The 21,157-nt window shown below is 37.4% G+C and overlaps 2 protein-coding genes across 3 annotated transcripts in view; one reads left to right on the top strand and one right to left on the bottom strand.

Annotated features, from left to right (window-relative positions):
- The window catches only part of stx8 (syntaxin 8), a 614,579-nt gene that overhangs the window by 50,497 nt on the left and 542,925 nt on the right, over positions 1–21,157 (bottom strand). Inside the window, exons 2-5 of one of the 2 annotated variants that reach the window (XM_084425369.1) lie at positions 8,684–8,746; positions 8,159–8,258; positions 7,966–8,060; positions 5,719–5,829 (exon numbers count right to left, since the gene is read on the bottom strand). In XM_084425369.1, the coding sequence (XP_084281495.1) occupies positions 5,719–5,829; positions 7,966–8,060; positions 8,159–8,258; positions 8,684–8,700 (323 nt within the window). In that variant the 5' untranslated portion in view covers positions 8,701–8,746. Of the gene's footprint in view, positions 1–5,718; positions 5,830–7,965; positions 8,061–8,158; positions 8,259–8,683; positions 8,835–21,157 lie in introns of those variants that run through there. The other variant, XM_084425368.1, reaches the window with a different exon arrangement.
- On the top strand, positions 13,453–20,347 carry LOC311301786 (TBC1 domain family member 24-like; the record flags this gene model as incomplete). Its single annotated transcript, XM_084427117.1, has 7 exons — positions 13,453–13,858; positions 14,870–15,896; positions 16,087–16,239; positions 16,643–16,706; positions 17,929–18,024; positions 18,148–18,361; positions 18,685–20,347. 7 exons carry the CDS (start codon positions 13,453–13,455, stop codon positions 18,855–18,857), a joined length of 2,133 nt encoding a protein of 710 aa, XP_084283243.1. The 3' UTR covers positions 18,858–20,347.

Raw genomic sequence — 21,157 nt, 5'->3', positions numbered from 1 at the left:
TCTCACTATGAACGCTAGTTTTTGACAATGGCCCTTCTCTTTCAGTTAGTTCAGCATCAGTGGCGGTTCATTTAAGTTCAGAGAGGTCGCTAACCTCTGAAGAGTCTTCGGCTGGATCCGTTCCTCTCATTCTCATCCTTCCTCACAACAAGGAAGTTTACATCTCACACGCTTGGTGAGCTAGGCCTCTTTCTTCCCCATTCTGATCTACAAACATACCAAACCAGTCCAAGTCCAAGCCTATATTAATCCTCTGGCCAGCGAGACAAGTGGTCAGCGGCGGATACTAATCTTTCTGACATGTTTGGCAACTCGTAGCTTGCGCCAGCCCCTCTCCACTTCCTCCGCTCCATCTCAGTGGTGTGAGGATTAACGCTTATCCAATTAACCTCCCGCAGAGCCCGCAGACTTAATCAGACGAGGCATCACACTGGAGCGAGACATGGAGACAGACCTCGTCTCTTAGAGGCCCTATTTAACTAATTACAACTTTGTGCATTACGATCAAATATAAAAGAGAGGAAATTGGGGGAAGAGGGTTGGGGCAACGGGTCGGGAACTCTGAATCTTCAAATGAGCGGTATGTCATTTTGTGCTTGATTAGAGGTTAATCTTCCACAAAGGTATTGTTTCGCGAATGCCATAAGCCTGGTCTTATCCCTATGGAAAAAGTTAAATGCTATTTCAGCCTATTGAAGCAAAACTAACACCCCCACTGGCAGACAAAGACCACACAGTAAGATGAATCCAGGCCCTAAAAATTCTGCCAGGCTAACACCCTCATAAAAAATTCTTTAGTATTAAAAACTTGATCAAATGACTGTAATTTATTAGTGTTCTTTTAGCTAAATGTGTGCGCGGCGTAGCAGTGCGACGTGAACGGGACCTATAAAGATAAAAGTTCAGCCCTCCCATGTTAAGGAATTAGAGGATTAAGTCCACAAAGATGGGTAGGGGGAAAAAGGATCAGGCCTATAAATTACTTCTCAAATTCCCCTAATTTTATTAATCAGAGATAGTAACTAAATACCTCTTCTCAGCCTCTACCAATCACTAAATCAAAAGGGCCAATCTTTTAGAACGGATCAAGACAAAGTCTTTATATTAGCCTGTATCAGTGTTATAGTAATATACACTATATTGTCAAAAGTTTTGGGACGTCTGCCTTTACATGCACATGAACTTTGACGACACCCCATTCTTAATCTGTAGGGTTTAATATGGAGTTGGCCCAACCTTTGCAGCTATAAACGCTTCAACTCTTCTTTTTATGGGAATTTTTAACCATTCTTCTAGAAGCGCATTTGTGAGGTTAGGCACTGATGTTGGACGAGAAGGCCTGGCTCGCAGTCTCCGCTCTAATTCATCCCAAAGGTGTTCTATCAGGTTAAGGTCAGGACTTGTGCAGCCCAGTCAAGTTCCTCCTCACCAAACTCGCTCATCCATATCTTTATGGACCTTGGTTTGTGTACTGGTTTGCAGTCATGTTGGAACAGAAAGGGGCCATCGCCAAACTTTTCCCACAAAGTTGGGAGCATGAAATGGTCCAAATTGTCTTGGTATGCTGAAGTATTAAGAGTTCCTTTCACTGGAACTAATGGGCCAAGTCAAACCCCTGAAAAACACCCCCACACCATGATCCCCCCTCCACCAAACTTTACACTTGGCACAATGCAGTCAGGCAAGTTCCGTTCTTCTGGCAACCGCCAACCCAGACTCGTCCATCGGATTGCCAGAGAGAGAAGCGTGATTAGTCACTCCAGAGAACACATCTCCACTGCTCTAGAGTCCAGTGGTGGCATGCTTTGCATTGCACTTGGTGATGTAAGGCTTGGATGCAGCTGCTCATCCATGGAAACCCATTCCATGAAGCTCTCTATGCAATGTTCTTGAGCTAATCTGAAGGCCACACGAAGTTTAGAGGTCTATAGCGATTGACTCTGCAGAAAGTTGGCGATTTCTGTGAACTGTGCGCCTCAGCATGCGCTGAACCCGCTCTGTGATTTTACATGGCCTACCACTTCGTGGCTGAGTTGCTGTTGTTCCCATTTGTTTCCACTTTGTTATTATACCACTAACAGTTGACCGTGGAATATTTAGTAGTGAGGAAATTTCACGAATTAGCTTATTGTACAGGTGGTAACCTATCACGGTACCACGCTTGAATTCACTGAGCTCCTGAGAGCAACCCATTCTTTCACAAATGTTTGTAGAAGCAGTCTGCATGCCTAGGTGCTTGATTTTATACAGCAGTGGCCATGGGAATGATTGGAACACCTGGATTCAATGATTTGGAGGAGTATCCCAATACTTTTGGCAATATAGTGTATATAATATTATAACAATTATAGTACTTATTAATATGTTTAGGTTTTTGTTTTACCCTCACCGACCTCATGTCATTCCAAACCTGTATGACTTCCTTTCTTCTGTGTAACATAAGATACATTAAAGTGCCCCTATTATGCTATTTTAAAGTTTCCCAATTTTGTTTTGGAGTCTCCTACAACAGGTTTACATGCATCAAAGGTCAAAAAACTGTTTCATTTTCTCATAATATACATTTGCACATCACCACATTTTCAATGATTCTTAAACGACTCGTCAGATGAATCAATCTCTCTAAATCCCTCCTTTCCGCGAGCTACTCTGCTCTGATTGGCCAGACGGCTCAGTCTGTTGTGATTGGTCAACCGCGTACAGCAGGTGTCGAAAACAAAAACACCCATTGCCATAACAACGTCAGCTCTGCTGCTTGTCCTGAGGCTTCCTACACCGTAAACTAAACACAGTAACGAACAATGACGTCGATTTTACCATATCAATCCGAGCACGAGTCCCATGTTCGATGTCCATCGCAAGGATGTCTCGAGCAGGACGTTTCTCAGTGATACACTACTCAGTTTGAGGCACATTATGAGATGTTGCAACTGTAATTCCTCACCATCAGCATTAACAAGTGCATGTCCATCAACAAACCGATTATTTTACTTGTACGTTTTTATATACAGAGTATTTTTTTCTAATTGATTGCGGTGAACACGTGGAAACTGTATCAATAACAGTGCATAATTTAGCCGAGCTCTAGCGTGAATGACTGATGTAACATTAACGTTGGTAAAACAAATCTTGCTCCATGCTTAGTCTTTCCTCAAAGTAGTGAGAACGACAGACGATATGCATTAATATACACAGTTATAGGTAATCGTGGCCCACAACTGATTAGCAGAAGTATTTCAGTAAGACAGCAATAATGTGAGTTAACCAGTTAGCAGGAGACCTACACAATATAAAACTCAAACCAAGTATTTTGAACACCATCTTTCAAGAGCAAGTGGTTTGCGAATCCTGCAGTGAACTCCGAGATTTGAGAAGCAGTCGTCAGTGAAATAAAGGGAACACAGCAAAAGTTTAGGATTATACTGCTGTGATATCGTGGTAAAGATGAATTTTAACCACTGATTCTTCACATGCTCGTCCTTGGGCAGTGAAACAAAACTGGCTTTACCGTCACATTGTAGAGCACAGCGTCTTCTCGACATGATGCTATCCAGTATCCACAGGAATCAGCTGCTGGTTTGAGGTTCAAGTTTTCCCTGGTGTCTGCGCGCGCAATAAGTGGGCGGGCAATATGCTAATGTTTCGTCTTGACATCACAACGAAACGGCTTATGACTCGTTTGAAAAACAATTAATTTCACTGACTCAGAGTCGACTCTTACTTGTGAAAGACAATAACTTTATATACGGTGCACTTTCAGATTTAAAACTTTGCAGGATGTTTTCATTCACTTAGAGCTATGTAACACACTACATCAAAGGTCATTTAAAAAAATTCATAATAGGGGCACTTTAAAGAATATTGGTAACAAAACAGTTTTGGTTACCATTGACTTCCAATGTTTGAACAAAAGACATTACTCAAAGTATTTTTTTTTTTAGTTCCACAGAACAGAAATCTCTTGTTCGAAATGGCATGCGGCTCCGTAAATTATAACAAGTATATCATCTTTGGGTGAACTATCCCTTTAAGTTTTAGTCATTTTATTATGTGCTTTTGTCTTTTTTTCTATATATTTCTATTTAGCTTTAATTTATTTTATTTCGGTTTTAGTTTTGGTCATTTTAGTACTTTAATTTCAACTTATTTTATTGCAGTTAGTTGTTATTTATCATTTTCTATATTTCAGCTTTATTTCAGATAATTTTTTTAAAGTTCTAGTTGTAGTTTCAAATAACAGCACTATCCTGTATTAAACTGAGCAATGAGAAAATAGAATAATCAGGACAGATAGAGCATTAAACTCCTAATGATAAAAAAAATATTCCTAATTTAATATAAGCAGGATGTTTTGTCTTCTCATCCTAGTTCGTGTAACCTGGATCAAGAAGGTCAAATCTGAATAATGACCATCTCATATTTCTAAAAGAGCTCAGCTACTCAACTGTCGTTTCGATTAAGAGTCATAAGTGCACAGGAGATTGGCGGTGACACGTTAAGTCTCTGATTGGTGTATTTTGGAGAGAGGATGTGAGCGCAGTGGAGAGTAGGGAAGTGTAAACAGTCCTGAAGGAGGAGGTTCAAGGCTCAACTCTGATCAGCAGAGCAGTAAAGCTGAACTGGAGCCCTTAGCACAGACTTCCGTTTCAGCACAGGTCACAACATTTCTGGCATAAAGTTACTCAACATTGGGACACTACTGCAAGGGCAAGCAGGAAAGATGGCAAGCATAGGCCTCTGTGGTCTGGTAGACTAACTACGGCATAGAGTTCATGGTTTCTGCTGGACCGTGCCAGTGTGAGAGAGTTAAGGCCAAGGCTAGTTGACGCAGTCACTTGGATCGGTCGCTTCCTCTTTAAGGCCACTGCTGCGTTGTATAAGATTAATGAATGTAAAACTTTCAGGGACATCCATTATGCCTTGCAAAAATACACATTTGGCTTTCTATGAAATATTCTACATTGCTGTATAAAATTATGCTGATCATTTAATTTCATAATTTTAAATAATAATTATTATTTTCAGAAATTATTATGATTCATTGTTACATTGATCAAAAATGACGTTTATAATGTTAATAAAAGTTTTCTATTTCAAATAAACTCTGTTCTTTTTAACTTTCTATTAGTCAAAGTATCCTGAAAATATGCACAAAAATATAAATATAATATTTGACATGCTTTTTGAGGATTGAGCACCAACTTTCTGAGGGATCATGTGACACTAAAGACTGGAGTAATGGCTGCTGAAAATCCACGTTTGAATGGTAATGTACAAACCAATTAGTAATGTTTTGCATCATTATGTGTTTATGAATTTATGGAAAAGAGAAAAAATATTGTTAATGAACAAAATAATGTTGACAAGAAAGCTTGGCATTTAAACACAAATCTCATTATCTCAAATATTGAGAGAAAATAAATATAGTTGACTCCTGGTATGATAACTGACATTCTAAAATTGTTTTTACATTTTTGAAAGGTTGATACTGATAACACTGATACAATGCCGGTATATCATTTAACAAATGATACTGTATACAATATTGCTGAAATTAAATGAATAACACAATACAACATTTACTGAATTAATGTTTGATTTTAGTAAATAACTTTTGCAAATATAATGTGTATTTAGCCTTGCCAATAATATTGGCCTAACACAAATTTTTATCCATTGAAATTCATTGGTCAAATTTCACACAGAATGTGTATGTACCTTGCTGGCTCCGCTTCTGTGATGTCTCCTTTGAAAGAGGCATTTAGTCGTGTTTCTCTGGTAGCAAGATCATCAACAAGGTTTTGTCTTCTGTCAGCTTCAGCTTGCATTCTGGCATTTTTCATTAAGGCATTAAAATTACATATTTATGACTGCATAATTATGCTCATCTCAAAGAAAGATACGCTTAATCATTATAAACATCAATGACTTATGAACACAACATTCACATTTATTTCCTGCAGTTGTTTAGGGCTAGTACTTCCAAATCCAACTGTGGATCACAAGCAGCATTACTTCTGACCACGCTGCAATTGGTTTATTATAAAACACTGCCATCTACAGGTGCTCATGAGAAATCACAAATTTTTTTTAGCATTATGAAGATTTGTTTTGTTTTTGTGTTTTTGCTCAGCCTCAAGTCATATTATTATTTTTTTTCAATAGCTAAAAAGCAACGGTCAATACTTAAGCCAGACTTTCAGAACTCTTCACACATTCAGTGACACAGAAACCATTTTTCACTGCTATCACACAAAATGCATTCAATGACCACATTTTCCAAAATCCATGAACACTTTTGTCATTCATACTTCACCATCTGCAAAACGCTATGTATTTGCAGCACATTCTTCGAATGCTAACACACTGCTTTCAAAACTGATAAAAGCATTTCAATTGAAATTTATTAGAATATTTACAATGAAATTAAATAATCATTTTTCCAAACACAACAAATTGCAATTTCAGCTGAAAGCTGACCCAGGTGTCCTATTCTAATACAGTCGTAATTTTATTTTTTCATCTTTTGGTAAATTGGGATGGCTTCAGAATGATTTTGTTTGGAAACATGGATCAAGGAAGACACATCAGTGGGGAAAGAAGAGAGGGGGAGGACAAAAACCCTCACAGAACTGTACATCCATCCATCCATCTATTTTAATATTTTCCAAACCGCTTGTCGTGTAGGGTCGTGGGGAGACTGGAGCCTTTCCCAGCGTCTCGGGTCATAGGCAGGAAAACACCCTGGACAGATGGCCGGTCCATCACAGGGATAACACACTCGCACACATTCATATTCACACTCTCACCTACAGGCAAACTTACAGCCTCCAATTTACCTGTCCTGTATGTCTTTGGATTGTGAACCAACGTCGACAAGGAAAGAATATACAAACTCCACACAGAAAGGCCTCCGGACACAGCTGGGTTTGTTGTTTTTTGGGGGGGTTGCTGTTGTTGGTTTGTTTTATTTTTTATTATTGCTTCAAGATTTTTTTTATTTTTTATTTTTCGCAAGTAAATTACTATATGTAAAGATATTAAAAAAAAAAAAAAAATTGCTGCATTTATCATTCATTCTTTATGCTGTAATACAGTCCGTAAAATGACAATTATTCTTTTGCTACAATGAAATACTGATTTATGTTTAAAAAAATCATTCAAACTTTGATGATGATTTATGTAATGCTCCCTGATGTTAGTGTTTTTAGGTCAGTGTGTTATAAATGAAATGCATGTTTTCTGAATGAGATGAAGTTTTTTGTTGGTCTGAGTGAGTTTTGGAGGTGAGATGAACTGTTTGGCCAAGATTCATATTGGTAATGCATAACGTGGCTTCAGTATTGAACGATGCTTGTTAGCGATGAAAAAATAACTAACCTGTATTCTTAATATTGTGGAACTTTTGAAGATTTATTTGCAGTTATGTGGTTACTAAAACAACAACAACAAAGACTGAGAACCTTTGTGACTGGATCATAAAGCAATGAACTCAAGAACTTGATTCATGAGCCATATCAACTGGTTCGTTAAAAAGAAGAGGCCCAAACGAACAACATGTTCAGTAATTGGACTAATCCTGTTCCTGATGCACCAGCTCACTGGGGTGCAGGATAATCAGCAAATAATATATTCAGTTTGGCCTGTTCCTCTATTATATGACTTCAGAACCCTTGGAATATATTACATGTTTTGTTTTGTTTGTTTGGAAAGGATGAGTGTGAAATTTTACACAAAGAAAACAGGGTTGAATCCATTTTTGTATGAACTATCATTTAAAGAATCTTCAAAACAAACACAACCAACCCTAAACAAACCATAATGATTCTAAATAGTATGCTGATATTTCACATTCTTCCTCTGGAGTGAAATATAACAACATACTGTACTTACCTCTCAAAACCTTTGGATTCCACTCTCATGATTTGTGCATGAAATTAGTATTAATTCTACTGGAAAGGATACATCTGCCTTTTAGCAGCAGCTCGATTCAACGTGTCCCTGAGCTGTGCTATATTCTGTTTGAGCTTCTGTAATGATGCTCTCAGGGTCATGTTCAGCTGTAGGGACAGACACACAAGAAGAGAGACATTACAGCATAAAGACCACTGACACAGGGCTCAACTTCATCCTATGAACAATGAAACCCTGTCTTTACCTTGGCTGGATTTCCTTCAGTTCTTTGCAGTCTGTTTCTTTCATGGATGTTTTCTGCAATTTCTTGAGCCATCCGACAAGCTGCATCATAATTCTGTAACCTAAATAATGGGAAACAAATCAACAATTGCAGTTTCGTCAAACAGTTTTACACCTATGACATTACGCTGATAGTATCAGATCATCAAATGTGTGTTGCTAGTTATTTAATCATATAAACAAGATTGTCATCAACACAATCATGTGACATGGATCTCATCTAACCAGCCTGGCAACATTTCTACGCTTTTCTTTTTTCGCCGCGTAAAAAAACACATATGTACACAAACACATAGTATTTAACTAAAACATAGGATATAATGAGCCATAAAGGAAATTAAAACAGCTATTTTCAGTCTCAATTGATGTGGCTGCTACAGATCCACTGAACTAACGTTAAATACTAGCCAATTTTGTTTTCTGAACTCTACTGTACTGAACTGTAGACCTCAGATGTCAATAAACGACAACAATATAAAATGCTTACCAGAAATCCTGTGACATATTGCGACACTTTAGTTTCAGTTATAACCAGCTTTTCTGTAGAAAATCACATCAACAAACTGCGTTGTGTTAGTTCCTGTTTGGGCATGACGTCAGACGGTGGCCTCCTACAGACACAACTCATTCGGTACTTCACATCTGAGACAATCATTTACAAAGTTTGAGAGAGAAGAGAAAAGAAAGTTATAAATTATCCTAGCAGGTGGCTTAATGTTGCTAGGACCACTGTTAAACATATGTGCCATTGTAAATCCTATGCATTGCAATTATTTGAAACATGTGTTAGTTCTTGATAATCTAGAATTATGAATTTGAAAGAGGTCATTCCCAAAAATCTAGATGTGTGACTAACAAAATAAAGTTGTATTTAAAATATTTGAAAGTCTTAGTTGTTTGTTTGTTTGTTTGTTTGTTTGTTTGTTTGTTTGTTTGTTTGTTTGTTTGTTTGTTTGTGTGTGTGTGTGTGTGTGCAAGTTGCATATGATGCAATGAGTGAATAATTAATATAATCAAGCTAGCATGAGAATATTTATTTTCAATATTCAACAGCAGCAGCAGTAAATACACAATTAAAAATCATGTTTGTGTTTTGCAAGTTGTGTATGATGCAAGATGTTAATAATGTACACATTTAAGCAAAGCTAGCATGGTATGCATTTTGAGACACAAAATGCAAGCAGCAGCACTAGGAGGAAGACAACTTTTCTGTAATGTTACAGGCAAGAATTACTTGCATAATAACCTGTTTTAAGTGAAATTATGTATTTTTCTATGCAGGATTACATGTTAGCTACCATGTGGTTTGCTGTTTGTCTCATGATCATACTTTTGAGTTTAAAAATGGTTATACCAGCAGTCCGAATGGTCTGTGTGGATCAGGAGCATCGATCCCTCGAGGACCACTCAAGTGACTTTTTAGATCTGACATGCCTGAAGCATTTTCAATATTGTTCCCTGCGTGTGTATGTTTTTTTGGCCAGCCTGAATGAGCACACAAAGACACGTCTGCCTTTTCATGGTCCTTGAGGCAACACTCACCAAGTCCGTGGAGTGGGTGCTGGTATAAAATGACTCTCCCTGTACTTTTTCCATCACGGATGAAGACATCGCCAGCCCCACTTCAGACCCAGAGCTCAGCCAGCCGCTACAGAGCAAGCCAAAGATCAAGTCAGTGCGATCGCCAGAGGCTGTCTTCATTCCAGAGCCCAAGCCCAATGCAGAGTCAATCCAGGTGTCCCTGCCGCCAACGGCATCAGTCATCGAGGGCATTTTAGTGGAGTTTGTGGGCTTGAATTGGTGACCCGCCCGCCCATCCTCCTGTGGCTGAGGTATTTGGACAGCACTGGGTAAATGTATATTGTGTGATGTGGATGAGGAGGCTTTTGCTGCATTTCAGTCTCACTGCTGGTCCTGTTTAGATCCATTATCATATCAGTCTAGATATGTTCTAACTGTCCAAGTCATCGCTGCCTTCAGCTTCTCAGCTCCTCCAGTGGTTCCGCTATGCTGCACGGATCCACCAGGGGCTTCTTAGTCATCAGCCCCGCCTTGGCATGGATCCCTCAGCTCCCCCTCAAGCCTCCACGCCCCGGATTCCACCTAAGCCCTCCGACCTATCGGCTCCACCTTGGCTCAACACTCTCTTGGCTCTACCATGGACTCCCTCATCCCTCTGGCTTCACCTTGGTGCATCGTCTTCTCCACCACGGATTTTTTTGTCGGCGGCTGCGCTTCGACCCTTCACCCCTGTAGCTCCAACTGGCTCCACCTTCCCTTCAGTTCCTCCATTGTCCTTACCAGCACCATCTCTGGTCTGCAATGCCTACACCTTAGTTGAGGGATGAATCAGTCTCTTTAAATCCCTCCATTCCGAGAGCCTGCTCTGGTCTGATTGGCCAGATGGCCCAGTCTGTTGTGATTGGTCTACCGCGTACAGCGCCTGTCGGAAGCTACACGCCTATTACTATAACTGGACGTCAGCTCTGTCTGGAAGCTTTCTACAGCGATTGAAGTGTAAAGACAGTAATGATGACATTGATTTTACCATATCAATCTGAGCAAGATTTCGATGATGAAACATTGGAAGAACTAGTCATTCAAACCGAACCTCTATCACAAGGACGACTCGATCAGGATGTTTTTCATATGCTACTCAGTTTGAGGTACATTATAGATGTTTCAACTGTAATTCCTCACTATCAGCATTAACAAGAGTGATATACACATCAACAAACCGTTGTGTATATTTCTAATTTATTGCGGTGCACACGCAGGAACTGTATCAATAACAGCGCATACTAACTTGAATGACTGATGTAACAAACAAATCTTGCTCCATCTTTTATCTTTACTCAAAGTAGTAGGAACAACAGACGATCTGCATTAACAGACACAGTTAGGTATAATAGTGGCCCACAGCTGATTAGCAGAAGTATTTCAGTAAGACAGTAATAACACATGTTTTTACTACATAACTTACACAATATAAAACACAAAACGAAGTATTTGGAACACCCTGTATAAAATATATACATCAATAATTATTCATACTTACAGGTTGTGATTCTGAGAAAGCTGGTCCAAATAAACTGGGTGCTGACCCATCTTTCAAGGGAAAGCGTTTTACAAATCCCACGTTGAACTCCAAGATTTGAAAAGCAGTCGTCAGTAAATGACGTGTTGTGGGCTGGTCAAGTTGTTCACGGGCGGACAACATACAACATAGGGGACATTATGCAAATGTATTTTCTAGTGACGTAGAACCGTAAAGCAGTAGGATTCGAATGAAAAACGACTCGTATTGCCGGTTCAGAGTCCTTTTGGGAGACAATATCTTTATTTATCCTGCACTTTAGACTTTACAACTTTGCAGAACTTTTACATTCACAAACAGCTATATTACATACTGCATAAAAGGGAATATTCGAAAAACCATAATAGGGGCACTTTAAACAACTAGAATATGAGGGCATAACGTTTTTCTACTAAAATAATTGTGGACAATATAGGGTTGAAAATTGGAGCACCATATCATTGGCCTTGCTGCTGTTACATCACATCAATCCCATATGCAAAACTAGCCCAGTGCAGAGACAAGAGAGAAGAATTGTTGCCCTGACATCTGATCTGTCAGTTGTTAAATTAAATGATTAATCTAGACAAGTGCATTGGGTATTTGAGCATTTTTATCTTACAAAATGTGTCCTGTCAACCTTATTCTAAAGTGTACGTTATTGTAAATAATTAATTTCTTTTAAATTCAGGAGGTGACATATACATGTAGCTATACTATTCTGTACATCTATTCACACTTTATTGTTAAAACTCTTTTGAAACTTTATCAGGGAGATAAGCAAAAGAATTGTATCTGAATTTTACTTGATAATTTAATTAATTTAAATTGATTTATGTGGAGTTCTCTGACTGTGCACTCACTTTTAATATGAAGCAGCACAATGTTTATAAGATATACTCAAGTCACCTTTATTTATATAGTGCTTTTTACAATACAGATTGTATCAAAGCAGCTTCACAGTGATAACATGAAAATAATACAACAAAGTTTGTTTCTAGAGAAAATTGCATCATCGTCCACCCTAAGTAAGGCAGATCAATAATATTGTTGAATATGAAATGTCCCCAGCTAAGCTAGCCAAAAGCCAAGGCAACAGTGGCAAGGAACCAAAACTCCATCAGGTGACAGAATGGAGAAAAAAAACTTGGGAGAACCCAGGCTCAGTCGGGGCCAGTTCTCCTCTGGCCAACGAGGAGCACTAACGTGTATGATTATAATTCAGGCAGCATTATAGGTCAGAAGTTAGATTGGATCAGAACATTCAGAACATTAATAAACATTAAGATAAACCTTAACCGAAGTGTGTTAACCTGTAACATTCTAACAAAAAGAACAGGTTTAGCATCTTATTTAATGATATTAGCCCCCATTTTGAGCCTCAACAATTTGTTTCACATCCAAACATACGTATGTTTGAATAAATAACAGTGTGTTGAAAACAAGAAGTGCTGACTTTTTGAATTTCCTGGAAAAGAGCTCATTAGAATGTTTCTGGTATCAACATTCTGTGACACTTCAAGAAGAGGAGAAGATTTCCTCTATGTTTCCAAACACAGAAGGAGTTAGAGAGTATAAAACTTTCATATAAACCCTTTGAGAGCTGTCTGCCTCTTGATGATTGTCAATGCTGTACTAAAAAAAATTGTTTTTTAATAAATAGAAATAAAAAGATGTTTTGAAAAAGATGTTATGAAATGTTTCCAACTATATTTCTGTCATACATTAATATGCTTTTGACTTCTGACACAAAAATATTTGACTGGAAAAACATGTAAAATAATTTTATAAGAATAAATCCAAAATAAAAAAAAATTAAGTTGTATCCATTCACTGTATAAACTTATCAAAGTTATATATAAGCTTAATTATTTTTATTTTTTTTAGTCATTTCAGTGTGTAAATATTTATGTTGTATTAAATTATACACCATTGCTTTATGTCATATAGCTTTTATTAAGTGTTTATACTCGAGTGTTCACAGTTGATTGCTAAAGACAAAAAATAGAGGACGTCTGACATTTTCCACTGTGTATACAGTAGTATTACAACCACCTGAACAGATCACCTGACTGTCATTGTCTGAACAAAACCCAGGTGTCTCAGGGCATTACAAAGAGAACAACAAACCTATTGTGAACTTACCTTTCAAAGTCTTTGTTATGTGAATTGGTGAGGCCATGATAAAGGTTACTTCAAATGTTGCATGTGCTCATTTTGGCTCTACAAATGTTGTGAATGTCCAGAATGTGGAGAGTGGCAGTAATGCACAGTTTGCAGACCGGACAAATTCTGGCAGACTACGCTCTCGATCTCTTTACAGCTCTGACGAAGCAAAACGCTCAACGGGAGAGGCTGACGAGGACAGAAGCCACATTAGACCTCGTTCAAGATCTTTTTATGTTTGTGACACAGATGATGAGGGACTAGGTCATTTTAGCAGATGCAATGCTATCCGACCAAGAGCAAGATCACTACACCATGAGGATGGGAAAAGAAACACTGGTGGGATATGTATCACTGCAAAGCCTCCAATCAAAAGACCTAAAGGACACTCAAGCAAATGGGCCAAAAAGGAACTTACAGGTGCGTAAGTGAGATCTTTTTACCTTTAAAAAAAGAAGAAAAAAGTTACATTTGCCAGCATTGATAAAATGATCATAATAAAATCTCAAATCATAAATAATCACAAATATTACACATCTGTGCGCAATTAATTTAATTTCCCATTAATTTAGCCCTGAAATGTGGCTTTTAGCCCTACTTTATATCCCTAAATAATGCGTATATGGTTAAAAAATTATCCGGGTGAAAAGTAGGAGCATTTTTTTATTATTATTGTAATGATACTTTATTAATTACTACATTTTTCAAAAAGTGAATTTAGGCATCACAACTTACTATACATATACTATAAAGCACAGGGAGATATTAATTTTGGGATTTGTGGAATTAATTATTAAATGATTCGTTTTTAACCGAGTATCTGAAAGTAAAAATAGGAGAAATGAACAATGAAATGACCATGTACATTGGAAAATCCAATATAGTGACAGTTAAAAAAATTATCTAATCTGATGACCGATATTTTACCGATATATATTGTGAATCCCTAATGCAAAGTCCCAACCTATAAGAGGATGGGAAAGATCAAAACAATTGATATTTTGGAACAATTGATGTTCCAAACCATATAGAAAATTCAACCCAAATGTAAATATGTTCAAAAATCAAAGATCAAAAATGACCTGGTAATATTTTTTACATGATGTGTCTTGTCATCTGACACTACATAAATTTCTCATTTGAAATGTCTATGAGCACGTGTACTAATTATTGTATCATTTAGTTGGATGTTGCTTTATAAAGATTAAAAAAATAAATGAATTACCAGGTCATTTTTGATCTTTGATTTTTGAACATATTTACATTTGGGTTGAATTTTCTATATGGTTTGGAACATCAATTGTAATATCACTATTATCAAATTCGTAGTGCTGTAGGTTTTTTTTTTTTTTTTTTACTCTGAGCAATTGCACCTTTAATATATCAAAGATAGTGTCACAGCTGATTCTGAAACATGCTTCATTTAAACAGGAAATAAAGGAAGTTTAAAGGGTGTACCCATGATGACCATTTCTGAGGTAGATAACTGGGAGATAAGCTCTTCTGCCAGGATGAAATACGGTCAGTATGTAGACTGGGAAAAGATTGATCCAGAAGCGGCCATCCGTTATCGGAAGATCCTCTCGAGTGACCGTTATGAGCTCAAAGCAATGGGCCGTACAGGATTCTGGTCCATGCCTCATACTCTCAGAGCCAAGGCTTACCAACACATCATCCACAACATCGAGAGCACCTCCATCAACACTGATGTGGACACTTATCATGCCCTAGTTGGGAAGCTCTTTGGGGAATTTCAAACAAGCACACACCCTTTCCCAAAGTTTATGGAGGATGGGGAAATCCCCAGATACTGCCTAAATAAAGCAGGTCTGAATTCAGTGAAAAAAATTCTCATCTGTATAAATCAGCATTTTCCTGATGTCACCTTCTGTCCCATCCTGTCCGCTCTGGTGTCCCTTCTCTTGCACTTCAGTGAGGATGAAGCCCAGTGTTTCCACAGTATTTCTTCCCTGGTGACCTACACAGACTCTAAAAAGCGTTACATTGACCAGACCTTCCTCACTTCACGTGCTTCGTGCATGACCTTTGGTGACCTCGCCAATAAATACTGCAGAGGCATCCGGAAGCTAATAGCCAGCTCTCACCAGAACCTGTTCGAGTTCTACTCTGACTGGATCATGTGGATCTTTGCCGATCTACCTTTCACATACGCTATCAGAGTACTAGATGTCTATCTAATGGAGGGCTACAAAGTTTTATACCGTGTAGCTCTTGCTCTACTCAGCCTTTACAAAGTCTCTGTGTCCTCACGAGTGGCCCACGTCGATGACTTCAGACAAGACATTAAGAGTTTTGTGGAGAACGTGGCACGGCACAGTACAATTGACGCACTGCTTCAGAGGGCTTTTGAAATACAGCTGCCCACGCGCAACCAACTAACGTATCTTTTCATTGCCAACAAGCACGCACTAATTCATAAGGACATCCACAATAAGAGGTGAGGGGTTTATGATGTCCAAAAATATATATATTTTATATATATATATATATATATATATATATGGAATTTCAGAATTCCATATAAGGTATTATAAGGTATATATATATATATAATTATTATAATTTTTTATTTGTATTTTTAGAATTTCAGAATTCCTATTACATATGAAACTATTTTTATCTCCTAGTTCATACCAAGCTATGGATTTCCGGAAGTTCAGCTCCTCTGTAGTGACTGAAACCGAGATGAGGGTGGTCTGGGCTTGGATTCCAGAGCGATTTGCTCTATTCAGTCCTGTGCAGCTCTTCAGTACAAATGTTCATGGCAGAAGTCTCTCCTTGTATGTTTTTTTTTTTTTCTACACAGACACACTCACATGAATCATTCCATGAAAATAACCATAAATAATTTGAGAATATGGTTTAATCACATAAAATCATGTTTTTAGAAATGCTTAAAATACATAAAAAAAACAACATTAAATCATCATTATTATTATTGACAATATAAATAATAGTTATATTAATTATTATATTTAATATATTGCATTCCATAATGTTTCTTAGTTTTTTGTTTTGTTTTTAGCAAGTGGTTGAAATCCATAAACAACCCATGGCCCATAATATAAAAACATTAATTTAATCATAATTAATTATTATCAATATCAATGAAAAATATTTAATGATATTAAATATTGTTTTTCAAATGCATAAACCTTGAAATATGTCTTTTTTTGAAAATAGGTTTTATTCCAAAGTTGAGGGGCATGATCCAACCGTTTTACTCTTGAAAACTGCTGATGAAGAGGTATGTCCGTATTCATCTGTACACTTTTAAGAAAAATGGTCCTAAACAGAGCCGGACAGTATTCTTCAGCTTGTAGCAATAGGGTATGGTAATAAAGGTATGGTGCTAAATAGAACCTTGTTTATAAGGTTCCATAAAGAACCATGCTTTGAAAGTGCTATATACAGTAGAAACTTAACTGTGTTACAAATAACCTCTTTAATAATAGTTTATTTTCATTAATATTATTCAGTTTATATATTATTTATTAGCATTATGAGTGTTTCCCTTCTTCTGTCTATCTGGTCTTATAATAATACATTAAAAATGAATAAAAAATACATTCATAAATGGCAATTGACAGTGAACATGAATAAAAACATTAAAAAAAAGAAAAAAAGAAAAGAAACACAAAATAAATGTAATGAAGTTCCAAATGAAATGTCTTCACAATCCTTTATGAGGTTTTTACGTCTATCGTTATGAGTGCATTTTGATGTTATTGAGTGTCAGTTTCTCTCAGATTCTGTAACACACAATCTCATCATCTGCTGTATGGGCAGAAATACACAAATGAGTTTAGAGTTTCAGTGTAAATCAAATTAAGTTTATGAAGGCCAAAGGTAGCCAACATGCGAGCCATTCACAATGTTAAAAGGATAAGTGAAAAAAAAAGTAATGTGATAACTTTAACGTTTTTGTGAGTGGGCATGCTTATTCATAAAACTATTGATATGGATCATACATTCAATATCTTTGTCACTTACTTGCTTAGTGAAAAAGAGCAGAAAAGTATCCTTAAGTGAACAGAGCTGTCACACATGTATAAAAAAAAAAAGAAAGAAAAAAGAAGAAGAGGAAGAAAGAAAGTAGTAACAGTTTGAGGGTTAAAATTAATAGACATTTTTAAAAGGACATCAAGTATCTTTTAAGAGTGTGTCATGACCAATGTTGGGTAATGCATTAATGCACACGCAATATAGTAATGCATTACTTTTAAAAGTAACTTATGGTTAGGCTTCAGAAAATCAATAATGATGTGGCTTTGAAATAATTTTTTGGCCATTACAGGTTAAAAATAAAATAAAAAAGGTTCTTCAGGACAATATGCTTCTAAATAGAACTGTTACTACGTGAAAATAACCTTTAAAGAACCATCTTGTTTTAAAGTGCAGCTGTACAAAATCTTACAGAAATCTCAATATTGTGTTACATTTACGTTATTTCGTCTATTCCATCGCAGATTTGTGGAGCTTTCTTGTCTTCTGATTGGGCGCACAAGAATTGTGATGAAAAGGGTTTTAAGTTCTTTGGCACAGGAGAGTGCTTTGTTTTCACTGTAAGTCTCCATTTGCCATCCGATTCAATTGATTTGTTGTGCTTTAAATTGTACTTGATGTTGCATCGTATGCTCCAAAATATGATTTGCGGTAGTCGATAACAGAATAATTTAATTTTTCAGCTACGACCAGGAATGGAACGGTACCAGCGTACAGTGCTGCAGATCTCTGGAATGTCTGACAAAAGTGATCAAACTCTCTCCGCTAGCTCTCGAATAAACACTCCTGTGGACAGACCCACTGCGGCCTCTCAGGACCAAAGATACAAGTCTTCTTCCTTCTGCACATTGTCAACATTCAAATTCATGGCAGGAGATGATGAGACACTTTTTATTGGTGAGCTCCCCCCCCCCCCCCCCCCAACAAAATAAATGTTTTTAAAAATAAAATAAAAACCTTGCACGAATATTAAGCAAGTGTGAAGGAAAGGTTTCTTTCAGAACACATATTTCATGTCAGTTATCCCCTATTGTTATCATAAACAACGTGGCTGCCTCTCAGGCTTCATATTTGCATATACCCCGTGAGCACATTTCACCTGCAAACATGCTGGAACGTTGCCTTTGTGTCAACATTACTGGGAAAAAAACAGTGTCTTCCTTAATATAGATGAAATGTTGTGTATACACTCCTTTACCTCTACTTGCGGTCTATCCTAGGTGGCGATGGCGGCCATGCGCTCTACCTGCAGGCTGATCTGACAGCTGGCTATTCTGAACGCTGCGATACGTTTGAGAGTCCACCACTCTGCAGGAGAAGCTTCAAGATCCAGTCTCTAGAGGTGTGGGGTATCCAGCATTCATTGTCTGTTCCACCGCTGCTTTCACACTGAAGACTGTAGGAGCGCTGTGGAGGAATGTGTCCACATATATCAAAGGTCACACTGGCAAAATGACATCATGCTTTGAGACAAAACTATGGACATTAAAGGGACAATGTGTAGCTTTTTAGGTATTTTATTATCTAAAATCAATATTTGTATTCATAAATATGCCCTCAATGGTGTACAAATACCTATGCCAATGATCAGACCAATCCTCGTAAACGAAGAATTTATTATCTTTATATACATGGGACGGGTAGGTCCACGGAGGCGTCCATGTAGTTCCGCCATCTTGAAAAACTATAATAGCAGAGAGGGACAAAAAGTACTAGGCCAACGCGTTTCCACAACGCGTTTTCGTTCAGAACCAGCGTCACGTGACTGAAACCAGCAGAAGCGGAGGCGCAGAGCAGTGAGAAGCGCTTGTCACTGCCCCGGCAAGTTTAAAAGGCTGCACTGCACGGTTATTTATACACCGTTCATTCATACATATGCTGAGTCACAGGATAAGGAGTCCTCGTCGTCGAAAAAGTCCAAAATAGACCGTAAAAGGAAACGTGATTACAAAAACAAGGGTTAATGTCGGGATAGCTAATGCAGGAGAAAGCTTTCAAAAGAGACCCTGAAGTTGCCTGCTTTCTTCTCGACAGGTAAGTCAATGTTACGGTCTTAATTACAAGCTTTTTTTTCATTGCTTGGTTGTGTACTTTATTATATAGACAGTAGAACATTTATAGTTAAAAGTTAAACAGGCTCTTTGATGAATAGCAGCTATTGAGTAAAGTAACGTTAGAGAAGGCGCTGATGATGATGATATCTAACACGTACTTCAAAAAATATAACGAATAAAGAAGGCATTACTACTAATTACCATAGTTAATGTTTTTCACAGTCAGTAATTCATACTGTAACATTCTTTTTTTCGTTGTTTCAAGTTTCAGTTCGTTTTAAATAACAAACCTGTTCACCCGAAGGAAAACTCGAAGTGCTATTATAAGACATCCTGTCATAGCTTTTTGGTCCCTAATGGCTACCATAGATGCAACGCGCATTTGAAAAAGTGAGGCGCTGGAGAGCATTATTCGTTTGAATGCAAAATACAATTTCACCGCTAGATGGGAGAAATTCCTACACATTGTCCCTTTAAAGATTTAGTGTAGTGCAATCACAGTGAAGGAATGCTTTACATGTACATTGTTGCGCTACTGCAGTATGAACAGAAATAAATTGTAAATATCATTTAAGATTCAAATTTCCACAATGTTATTTATTTACATTTTCAAATACTTTTTTTTTTTTATTGTATGCCATATATTATTTATATTTGTAGTCCTGTCATTCTCTGCATTTCTGGAATAACTAGTTTTCAAAGACAGTATTCAAACAGCAGTTTGTTGAATTTTAGTAAACATTAAAATCTACAATGTTGTAAATAAAAAGAGAACTTCTACACCAAATAGATGCAACTGAAATTGAATCATGGCTGTAGTAAATAAAGTGGATATAAAAAGCAATGTGTGTGAGTGGAATAAAATTGTGAGGCCTGCAGCACAAAGCTAGTTACAATGGCTACCCATACTGTATGTTTGAGTTTGAGCAAACTCTGGAAGTTCAAGGAGGTGGACTGGTTTTTATCTGTTCATCACCATGACACCTTATACACTACATGGCTAACTTTGCTCCAGAGAAGGTTTTATTCTGAGTAAAAGATTGCAAACCAAAACTGAACCAATAAGTTGTGTGCAAAGTAACACATTTGACGCAATTAATGGGGTGGGCAACTTTTGCCCTAATGGTCCACTGTCCTGAAAAGTTTAATCAAACACCTGAAAAATCTAACCAAAAGGCATTTGACTTCAGCTACGGCTGGATTTATAATCTTTTTGTGAACCTATAAATTAAGTATTAAGTAAAAGGGATGCTCCAATCAATCGGCCGCAGGTCTGTATCAGCCAGTAATCATATTCATGGCTGCATTCGAAATCGCCACCTATACTCTCATTCACTATTCCCTACATTATAGTCCACTTGAAGGAGTGAATGAAAACGAGCTGTCGCTTTTGCATAGTTTGTGCTTGCCATATAATAATCACTTAAAACTTAGCAAACTGGCAACTCCAGTAGGGATGAAAAGATTTATCTTGAACTCTGTCATGGAAACTAGCATGTATAAACCATAATTAAAAAATGTAATAATCAATTAAAAAGCTATTTATACCTGTATGATATTACCCTGTAGCCACATTGGACCAGCGGTTTGGTAAATGGATGGATGATTAGGCTGTGGGCGCCATCTTCTGGCGAGAAGA

This window comes from Rutilus rutilus (assembly GCF_951802725.1).
Source record: "Rutilus rutilus genome assembly, chromosome: 12".
In the NCBI taxonomy this organism is placed as follows: domain Eukaryota; kingdom Metazoa; phylum Chordata; class Actinopteri; order Cypriniformes; family Leuciscidae; genus Rutilus; species Rutilus rutilus.
The sequence above is the reverse complement of the archived record's forward strand: the minus strand, read 5'-3'. Positions and strand labels throughout refer to the sequence as shown.